The following is an 11,668-nucleotide window of genomic DNA, read 5'->3' as shown; positions in this document are numbered from 1 at the left end:
CGAAATAATATATACAAAGTAAAAAAACTAAACATGACAAAAATTTAGTCATATAAAATACACATAAATACAATACGAATAAGTAAAAAAATAATAAGATAAATAAGAGAAAATCATTATAGTTTTTGCTTTCAGTTATGCTGAAAAGATGAAGAAAATACCTTATGTAGTGACGGGCAAAAAATAATCATAAACACAATTAGGAAATAAAGTATTTTATCTCCAACAATTAAGAAATTCATTCGTAAAACTCAAAATAACTACTCTTATCATTATAAAGTAGACATTTTTTTGTGGCTAGAATAACCAATTTTGGTTAAGGTTTCGGCCAAGAGAACGAAGGAGAAACAACAAAATTGTTTGGTTGTGTATAACCTAATAATATTTTTAAATAAATTTTAAAATTTGATATAGTCTTCAAAGTTGTATATATTTTAATAAATAATATTATTTATGTCAAATATCATTGCCAAATTAATAGATGTATTAGACGTCTTCTTATATCTTAATATGGGTTTTGATTTTTTTTTTAATTTTGTGTATATAGTTTTGATTAAGTTAAAAAATGTCATGCAATGTTAATCGTGATTTTTTATATATGTTTGATTTATATAAATATAAATTTTATATATATATGCTTTTTTATATGCCATATTTAAAATATATGTATAATTATATTATATTATTTAATGAAAATCTATTAGTGTGAAAAAAATATGGATGTGCCACATAGAATAAATCCTATGTGGCATGTTTAGAGATAATTTTAATTTGAGGTGGATGGCTTTAAAAAGCAAGGATTACTATTGTTTTATTATGTATATAGATATAGATATAGATATTATATTATCTTATTATAATATAATGCAATACCATATAATATTTACAACATAGAATCTTATTTTATATTATACTGCATTATATATTTATTTTTATCCTTTACTATTTGGTCTTTTATAATTTGACCACCAATCTTTTATCATGGTTTCATTTTTGACTGGTCCAAAACTTATGGTTTAACGGAGATGAGGAGGTGGCCGGCGACCCACGTCAGTGGGAGATCACAAGTTACTAAGAAGATGCATGAAAAAGAGAAGGGAGAATTACAGTCACAAATTTTAATAAGCTGAGACAGTAGAACTTAAACATAACACAATTTACAAACATCAGTTAAAAGGAACATCATCACAATACTAACAAACCAGTATGCCTAACTTATGGAACCATTTGCAACCAATTGTGCCATGCGAACTTTTCCATCCTCGTCCAATCGATCAAACATTTTGGAAAGTGCTGCACTCCTACCGATCACAGACATTGCTATAAGACTTTCATCAAGAATCAGACTAGGCAAATCTTTCATTTGAGTCACAACTTTGTCCATCATGTCACTGGCTACATTATTAATACCTTGATTTGCCCTCCGGTTTGAGTTCTCAATATAAGTAGGCCCAAAATCTTCAATGGCATTCTTCTGTTTCTCCAGTGATTCCGCACAAGTTTCATCATCACCGGCTCTTTTTAGTTTACTGATCACACTTTCTACAACTCCATAATATGAAGGAACATCCTCAATAACATGCAAGTCTTTAGCTTCCACAATTGGACTCACTTGGTTTTCTCCTACTACCACTTTACCTCCAAGACCATCTGTTTGAGGACCAGCAGCATATTCCCGACCATATATGATGCAAAGCTTGGCGTAATGGGGAAATGGTTGTTTTCTAAATTGACCAGCTTGTGGATGAATCTGTGAGGGAATTACGAATACAAATTAAATCATGTCATAGTAATATATTTTTATGACTAAATGATCATGTTATATTACAAACCTTGTTAATAATACTGATCCAATATGCAATTAAAAAAAATATATCCTAAAAGGGTACTTTTTATCCAAAAAGAAACAAGGTACATGAAAATTAGCAAGTCAAACAAAATGAATGGTATGAACGTCGCCAAAGTATATATAATCAAGTATTTACAATCTCCTAAAAACTGATTTGTTATAAAATACTGGATACTTATTCTAATGATGGTTTACATTATGTTAAGTTCATATATAGATACAATATAATTAAAAAACGACCCAGATGTTTGTGGGTTAACGGCTTAACGCAACCTAATTTGACCCGTTACGGGTTACCAGACGAAGTAACTCAGCCGTTTGCCACAGATATGGAACAAAAAATACATATAGCACCATCCTGCTTGAGACAATATAGGGATTCCTTGAAAAGATGTATTCATCTTAGGCTCTTATCCCTATTAAAGCTAAGTAGTCCCCTAACTGATAAATTGGCAGATACAATATGGAGCCTGATTAACCAACACAATAAACCATTTTGGCTAAAAATGGCCAGATTATACACTTACGAAGACGTTTTATCTTTCTTAGATTCTTAAAATGAATTCCTACTACAGAAGAAGCCAGGTTGTTTTCATTTGACGTATAATAAGAGTCAAATAACCGATAGCATCACAACTACTGGAAGTGCTTTTTTCTAATAATACGAGAATATCTTTTGCTAGTGTGTAGTGTCAAGAACAGCAGCAAACGTAAGAAAAGTTGTCTGAAAACTTACATCAAGGTACTTGTCCCATACATCCTTGTCTGCAATAACACAAGCTTTCTCCTGATCCCAACTGAATCCGTAGCTGCTGCGAAGCATGTTGCGCAATATGTAGAAGTTTACTTCTAAATTCCTCATCCTATTCTTTACAGTCTTCCATGTATATTTAAAAGTTGGATCCATCAAGCGTTGCACTGTGTTAGCATACTTAAAGTCGATAGTAGCAGGTACATACTTCCGCGATACATGTAATTCCATGAGTGCATCGACTAGCTTTGCATCTTGCTCTTTTCTCCAACAAGTAACGTCCATGTCTACAAGAAACAAGATGTACAATACAACGAAGAAGAATACATGTTTAGATATCCAAACTACAGTTCAGACATAATTAAAATTGAATCACATTAGCAGCCAAGACTCATAGTTATTAGACTCGTATGAGTCACAAGTCGAATCAAAACCAAATGAAAAAGATACGACTTGGACATGCTTTTAACTCGGGTTGTCTTGCAAGAGTCATCTTGGCCCAAGAGGATTACTAATAATACAAATCAATGAGCTCATATAATTAACAATTTTATAATCTTCATTCTTAAAGAGCCATAAAGTAAGCTTTTGATAGCTTTTTGGGAAGCCAATAAGCATTTAGTCCCAAATGGAGATACTCTAATTGTATAGCTTTGACCATATCTAGTATGTAGTTACCAACGGACATTTGACTTACGGTATACGAGGTGCTCTATCGACCAAGAGGTTAGAGCAAAACGTATGGTACATGTGACCCGAGATGCCACATCAGTGACACGTTATTTTTACATTCCACCACAAACACGTCAAATTTACCCCGTTATCATTCATCTTCAATCCGGGCAACCCTACACCTACTTATCATATACTATTATAAAACAAAATTTTAGTTTGTAAATCACTAAGTACTACATTGCGGAATCCACACATAACTTAATGGCTAATTGCATTTGAAAAAAACCATTAACATGGTTTAATTCTACAGGGGATAATACCGCACATACACATATAAAAAAAATATAATAATGCAAAATAATAATAAAACCATAAACCACTCGATCAGTCAAACACCTTATAATAAATAAAAATAATTTTAATCGAACTTACTTTCCACTAAAAACAAACTCAATATTGAAAAACCCCTCGATCAGCCACACTCAGTTCTCTGTTTGCTGCGGTCTGCCCCTCGCCTCGCTCCGTGTATTATTTTGGTTTGAACTTGTAATACATATGTATCTATATAATTATTAAAAAAATAGTAATCCAAGCTTTATAAAAATATCTTCAAAATTAAACCTATACTAAAAAGTTGCCACATAGAATTTTACCTACATGGCATCTCCATAATTTTTTTGACAATATTTATATATCTTTAATCAAATTAAATATTAAATACAAGAATAACTTATTACTTTAAAGTTAAAAACAGTAAATATTAAATAAATAAATAGAACTATATAATACAAAATTAACAATGGAAATCCTGTTAATCTTAAAAAAAAAAAAAACATAGTACGTGTATGGGGAAAAAAATGCAATCTTGGAAGTTATATCATGAAATCTCAAGATTATAGAGAATTATATATTTCAAGTTTTAGTAGTTGATATTGTTTACAAATTGCATTAATATAAAAACTATATATTTGTTTATCAAATTTTTATGTATTATTTTGAATGCTTGAAGAACAAGCAACACCCTATGGAATTGTAGCAAAAGTATTTAAGATCAATCTAAACCAACAATTTGAAACTTTTTCTTAACATAGTTTTATTATACATTATAAATATAATTGCATATCCATAAAATATAATTGCATAACCATAAGTTTGTTGAGTATGTTGCCTTTTGTTGTTAATATTATTGATCTTTTACATTTTATATGAGTAACGAGTGAGAATGACTTGGTATGATTTGAAACTTTTTTGTTGACTAGCTTTATCACTATTTGTGATTTGCAAGTGATAGTTGTTTACCAATCCTAGGATGGAGCCACAAAGAAAAAAAAATCGGAATACAAGTGATTGTCGTTAATGTTTTTTTTTTTTTTTTTTTATCTTATGAATTGTATAATTTAGAAATATCTACCAATTGGTTATGTATAATATGGTGATATAACAATAAAAACAACAAAACATCATGAACCAATCATGAATACATGTACATCTGAACTTTTATTTTTAAGTATTTTTGGACACTAATTATAACAGCTCGCGCATCGCGCGGGTAAAATACCTAGGATTAAAATAGTAAGAATCCTGGTCTTCTAAAGCCTTCTTTCAACTTAATGCTAGCTTTAAAAATTGCCAAATAGGATTTTGTATTACGTGACATCTTCATAATTTTTTTACTATATTTATCTTAAATTAAATACATTACTAAATTTTAAATATATAGAAACTATATACATACAATTTTTAAAAAATAAGTTACGTACGTAAATAAAAAAAGAAGCACCCTTTGTATGAAATTTTAGATCCACTAGATCTAAATTTGGTAAACATATTTGACAAACTGTTTATGGATTGTGGTCATTTACATATATGCTATATACAACGTAAAATTCATGAATATCCTTATTTGATAATATTTGCTTAAAACATATAATGTGTATATAATTTTTGGCATAACCATTCAAAGACCCACGAGTTATGGTCATTTATTCATCACCTTGAATCAAACGTTTAATATATTATAAGCAATTTACCGAAAATTGAAAGCAAACCGTCAGTGGTTTTACAGACTGTACACTTAGTGGTAGTCGAAGCGGACAAATATTGTGTTGTATATATCTACGAACATCATCATCCCTTAACTCAACCGTATAAACCCCATTTAAGCTTCACCTATTAGTATTGGTATGTTATACATTTATACCATCTTTTTATGGTTTCTAATTTAATACTCATGAATATGTTTATTAATTAAGTTTGTGATAATACATCAATTTTAAATTACCACATAGGATTTTATCCTATTTGGCATTTCCATACATTTTTCATAATATTTATCTTATAATACTTCTTCTCAAACCAATATAATTTATTTTATTAAATATAATATAAAAATATTAAATCAAAACTATATACATAAGATATAAAAAAAATAAAATCAAAACTCATACTAAATTAAGAATAAAAAGTCGTCCAACACAATTGTGTTGTTTCTCTCCTTCGTTCTCTTGGCGGAAACACATAAAATACAGTAATCAAATTGGTTGTTATTCTAACCACAAAACACAGTCTATAATATAATGATAATAACAATAGTTACTTGAGTTTTACAAATGGGTTTTGGATTGACGGAGATAAAATACCTTATTTCTTAATTGTATTTAGGATTATTAAGGGTGTGTAATCACCAAAGTAGGTTAAATGACTGTGATATCGATTGTGATGTCAGAAAAGATAAAAGGTGATTAGAATGTTCCAGGATTTAACCATGAAGGCATGAACTATAACATAATTGATTTTCACAAGATAAACCTGTAGATTAACTATTTACTAATGCATAAAATAACTTTTTTAACTAGCCGCGCATCGCGCGGGGTAAAATACCTAGTATATATATATATATATATATTTTGTTTTTTTTTTGTTTGTTTTTTTCTCTGTAACCCGTGCTCAATGAGTTTTATGGTTTGGGTTGGAAAAATAAGTATCGGGTTGTTAGTAAATACGAGTACTACTTTTTACATTTTAATTTTTAATATATTTTGTAAATAAAAAATATATAAATGAGAAGAGGAAATATGTTGTTGTATCTTTTTATTTTTTAAATCAATTTCGCTTGAAATTTTGTGTCTTGATCCGACGGCAAAAGGTGTAACATAGTTATATTAATCGGGTCCGTGCTAAAGATCTCCGTCGAAATAAAAATGTCTATTTTAAATATCCGACTCTTACTAATTTATCCGAATACACGACAGTTAATAAGTGTAAATTTTGTCCCTCACGCTTCTTATGTGGTTGTACCTAATCTTAAAGCACCTCCAGTGGTAAAAAGCTATAATAGCTTTTTTTAATTTACACATCTTTCTTTATTAATTATATTCTCAAAAGCTTTTTTCAATATATTTGTATTTATAATTAGTTTCTTCAAAAAGTACACCTACAATAATCTATTATAATAGAATAAAAAGGAAAGAAGGGTGAAAAGTACATTTGAGATGATATTAAAATGAATATTTTATATAATAAGTCATCTTTGAATAGCTCGAAGAATGTCAAGCTATTTGAACAAAAAGCTTTTGGTTGCAATAGTAAAAAGCCTTTCAATGACTTTTTTACACCAAAAAAGTCTTTCATCAAGTTATGGTTAGAGACATGGAGATGCTCTTTAGTAGGGATGAGCGTGGGACTAGTACCGTCTTGTACCGGTCCCGGTACCGATGGTACCGATCCCGAAAATGGCCAAAATCTGGTACCGGTCCCGATCCCATTTGAGTCGGTACTGGTCCCGGTACCGTACCGAGACGGGATCGGGATATCGGTACCAAATCCCGACTAGTCTCATTTAAACATAGACATAAATGCATTTCACTAATATATTAGTTCCAAGTGCTGGTAATATATCCCAATCACTTATTAATGTTAATGCATTTCAGATTCTAGCAATAATAGTGGCATCATGCCTCCAAACATCTAACTAAATGTCCAGATTATATGCATGACATTAATGTAAACTAAGATATAAATTATAATCAGAAACGAAACGACCACGAAGAATCTATATATGGTTTTAGTGTAGTGTTGACTTTTTCATATGCTAGTATTTGACTTATTGTAAAAATGTAACTACTCCGTATTATAATGTACTCAGTTTCCAAGCATTATGCTTGAAGCATACGTTCTAATAGATAAATATCCATCATTTATGAATAACAAGAGTAACTAGCTGTATACACTAATTTACTAAATGGCTACAAACACAAGATTAGCTGAAGACTTGAAGTTAACAAAACACAATCATCCATGTCCAAAGAAGCAATTCCAGAGAATAACATGAGTTTGAAGTTTATATGGGACTAATCGGGACTTTCTCGGGATTTCGGGATTTTCCCGGTACCAATCCCATTTGGTACCGATCCCGCAAACCTATAAAAGTGGGTACTGGTCCCGGTCCCACGTGGGACTCGGTACCACTTTCCGGTACCGGGACCGGAACGGTACCGGGACGGGACCGGGATTTGGTACTTTTTGCTCATCCCTACTCTTTAGGTACCACATACTTTTACATTTTATATTTTTATAAAAAAAACACCAATCTCTAAAAAAATTGGTATCACATACTAAATTTTTTGAATATTTATTGTATAATGAATAGATGATTAAGGTCATTTTTTTTATGAATTAAAATACTAATAGTTGAAAGGTATATACTTATGTTTAGGCATATAATACCCACATATTCTCGTTCTTTTAAATTAAATAGTATTATATTTGTTTTTACATGTTAATTTAAATATATTTTGTTTTTCTATTTTTGTTTTTATTAACGATAAATTTAAGCTTAACAGTATGCGTGTCATATATACTTTAAATTTCAAAATGAACCCATTAATCAAAAGTTTCATACATTAAGGTTAATATCATATATTCGTTTCTTAATCCAACTATATATTATATATATCTAAAGTATCAATTTCATGACATCATAATGGTTTATAAATATGCTTTGGGTATACTCCGTATATGATATGAATCATATGATATTATAGTGAGTTAGGTCCGATATATATGAAATTAACTTCTATGTATCTGCCCCTACATTAATCAACACACTTAACAATTTACATATCTCTGTTCCCGATGACATTTTTGCCCCTACCAATGACATATTTGCTCCTACATTAATCAACACACTTAACAACTAAAAAATATGGTCTACTAAAAATATATTTGGACTAATTTATAACATTTATCAATGAACTTTTAAACTAACTACACTTTCTTATATACATCATTCACCGCCGCTATCGCCATCACCATCACCATCACCATCACCATTTCATAACGCGGGCATTTTCTAGTGCAATCAAATGTGTCTGACTTATTATAAGTATTAATTTGGCTATGTCCGGGTTATATGAACCTTGACACTATAAATAGACCCGGAAATGGTATCATCATATTAAGCAGCATGAAACAAATACTCGTATTATACATAATTATTACCTCTAATATTATCATTCCAAGATTCTGTCTCCTGGTAAGGCAATTGACTACTTATATGGTCTGTTTATATACAAACAATAACAAAATACATAAATGACCATAACTCACTAGTTACCATTATCTGCATCAGCTTGAATAGATAAAGCTCTCTACATGAATAATAAACATTGAACAAAAGCAAAGACACTTTCATAACTAAACATGGTACAGTAGAACTGTTTAAAATTTTGACCCTCAGAAAATTCTAAATATTAAAATGAGATATTAGTTCTAATAAATACATTTGAACTCATCTAGCAATAAGTAAATCTCATGAAAATTCTTTACTTTATCCGTCAATGTATGTACATAACCTCCAATGAAACTGACTAGCCTCAAAGCTTTGTAGAATAATTTGCAATATCAAGCCGCCAACTAGCTTCCTGACGTTTCCAGATACTTTTGGGTCAGGCCAGAATTGTCCAAAATTTGCCTAATTGCTGGCTGCTGAATTGCAGATACCATTCCATGTTCAAGGATGCCCAAAATGTCATTTATCCACCAAGTTTTGATTAGAGTCTCGAGACTCCAAACCATTCCCGCCCACCAGCATTGCATAGGTGACAACATTATATGCAAGTTTACTTCCAAATTGGCAGAACCACCTGCTACTTTTGTGCTCCATAATCCGTGGTTGCAGAAACCTCAAAGTTTCTGGCCATAATAGGAATTATGTATCAATCACATATGGTCAAAAAGAACCATATATATACATATATAATCTATCAAGAATTTACTGAAACTGTATTTTCTAGGTCCAAATCATATATCTCAGATGCATATGACAGTTTTACTAATGAGTTCAAACTGAAATAAACATCTTTCATTTGGGAATGAGAAGCATCTCCAACTAGAAATTCATGGATATTTCCATTTACCTCAATAGAACTACATCCAGGCTCCTTTTTAACTCCATCAACTCTCATTTTGCTTCTTACTTTTTTCATATCCTCCCATCTCCCAACAGATGCATAAATGTGAGCCATAAGTGTATGAATACTCGAATCACTATTTTCAATTTCACTTAACCGGTCAGCTAACTGCTCGCCCATATCAACATCACCATATAATCGACAAGCACTAAGCAAAGCACCATAAACCGGAACTAAAATATCATCTTTTTCCTTTGGGATTTTGTTAACAATCTTTTCCGCTTCTTTCAATAGCCCAGCACGACCTAGTAGATCAATCAAACACCCATAATGTTCTATCTTTGGTTCAATTCGATACACTGATTTCATTGATTCGAAATGCTTCCAACCTTCCTCCACTAACCCCCCATGACTACAAGCATTTAAGACACCGATGAAGGTAATATCATCAGGTATGAATCCAGATTCCTTCATTTCATGAAATAACTCAAGTGCTTTGCGAGTCATTCCATTTAAAGAAAGTGCACATATAATCGATGTCCATGAAGCAGTATCTTTCTCACGTAACCTATAAAATACGTCCAAAGACTTCTCTATGCACCCGCATTTTGCATACATATCAATAAGAGCAGTCCCACATACAGCATCAATCATTATCTTATGTTCGTTCATATATTCATGAATCCACTTCCCTTGTTCTAAAGCCCCAACTTGTGCACACCCAGTTAACAAAGCAACAACCGTGAACTTATCAGGCTTAATATCAAACATTTGCAATTGTCGAAATAAATCCATTGCATCATCCACCTGATTAAACTGCACGTATCCATTTATCATAGCCGTCCATAGAACAATATCTTTAACCGGACTAGCATCAAACAACACTCTTGCCTCATCCAACTCTCCACAATTAACATAACCTGACACCATACTAGTCCAACAATTAACGTTTTTCTTCGGTAACCCATCAAAAATCTCTCGCGCCACGTCTAAACATCCACACTTACAATACATATCCAACAACGCATTCCCAATAATCATCGTAAACCCAATCTCCTCCTTAACATAACAATGTATCTCCTTCCCAAGTTCCAAATTTCTCAAAGCTACACAAGCCGAAAGCGTACTAACAACACTAGCCTCATCAGCCCTTACCTTACCATCTTCCCTCATCCTCAAAAACACCTCAACAGCCTCCTCAAACTTCTTACACTTAACACAACCCGATATCAACACATTCCACGAAACCAAGTCTCGTTCAGGCATTTCATCAAACACCTTCTTCGCATACTCAATACGACCCAACTCGCCATACATATCAATAACCGAATTACAAACATAAAAATCACCCAAATCCCCACATTTCAAAACAACCCCATGAATCTTTTCACCAAATGATTCAAACTTTAAACACCCAATGGACTTACACACAAAAGGGTATGTATAATTATCAGGATATAACCCATCAACCATTCTCATTTGATCAAATAAAGAAAGTGTTTTAATATAATCTTTGTTTTTTGCATATGATTTAGTAAGTACATTGTATGCAAATAAAGATGGGGTTTGAATTGTGTTGAAAAATGTTTGAGCATAATGTAAGTTTGTTATGGATGAAAAAGCCATGAGCTTGTGAATGGCATCTGCGTTTTGAGAAAGACCAAGAATCACAATCTGGGCATGAATTTGGGTTAGTTGGGACATGGTTTTGCAGTGTTTGAGAAGATGAATGCATGTTTTTTTTGTGGGGATGAAGTATTTTTTCAGTTTGAAAGACATGTTTGAGTTTTTTCTAAATTACACCGAGGATATAAAAGATGCATGTTATCAAACTTAAATAAATACTCTAATTTTTAACATTAAAAAAAAAAAAGTACTAGCATATTATACACATGACTTTTTTTAAAGCAAATATCATATGTTAAAAAAATGTGTTATTATATAAAATTTATGATATTATTATGTATATATAATTTGCTGTAA

The 11,668-nt window shown here is 31.3% G+C and overlaps 2 protein-coding genes across 2 annotated transcripts; both read right to left on the bottom strand.

Moving 5' to 3' along the window:
• Window positions 1–1,114: 1,114 nt before the first annotated feature.
• LOC122602436 (uncharacterized protein At2g29880-like) lies at window positions 1,115–2,863 on the bottom strand. The gene is made up of 2 exons (XM_043775116.1): window positions 2,586–2,863; window positions 1,115–1,750 (listed from the first exon to the last, which is right to left on the bottom strand). The coding sequence occupies exons 1-2, from the start codon at window positions 2,829–2,831 to the stop codon at window positions 1,211–1,213; spliced, it is 786 nt and encodes a 261-aa protein (XP_043631051.1). The 5' UTR covers window positions 2,832–2,863; the 3' UTR covers window positions 1,115–1,210.
• Window positions 2,864–8,924: 6,061 nt separating this feature from the next.
• LOC122601674 (pentatricopeptide repeat-containing protein At1g31430) lies at window positions 8,925–11,464 on the bottom strand. Its single transcript, XM_043774415.1, has 2 exons — window positions 9,692–11,464; window positions 8,925–9,467 (listed from the first exon to the last, which is right to left on the bottom strand). The coding sequence occupies exons 1-2, from the start codon at window positions 11,462–11,464 to the stop codon at window positions 9,459–9,461; spliced, it is 1,782 nt and encodes a 593-aa protein (XP_043630350.1). The 3' UTR covers window positions 8,925–9,458.
• Between the last annotated feature and the right edge of the window lie 204 nt (window positions 11,465–11,668).

This window comes from Erigeron canadensis, chromosome 5 (assembly GCF_010389155.1).
Source record: "Erigeron canadensis isolate Cc75 chromosome 5, C_canadensis_v1, whole genome shotgun sequence".
NCBI classification, from domain to species: Eukaryota; Viridiplantae; Streptophyta; class Magnoliopsida; order Asterales; family Asteraceae; genus Erigeron; species Erigeron canadensis.
Note: the sequence above shows the minus strand (reverse complement) of the source record. Positions and strands in the feature narration are given on the sequence as shown.

Coding starts and splice junctions, on each gene's coding strand:
- LOC122602436 (XM_043775116.1), bottom strand. CDS start 2,831: ATGGAATTACATGTATCGCGGAAGTATGTACCTGCTACTATCGACTTT. Junction 1,751..2,585: donor TATGGGACAAGTACCTTGAT/GTAAGTTTTCAG, acceptor ATTCCCTCACAG/ATTCATCCACAAGCTGGTCA.
- LOC122601674 (XM_043774415.1), bottom strand. CDS start 11,464: ATGTCTTTCAAACTGAAAAAATACTTCATCCCCACAAAAAAAACATGC.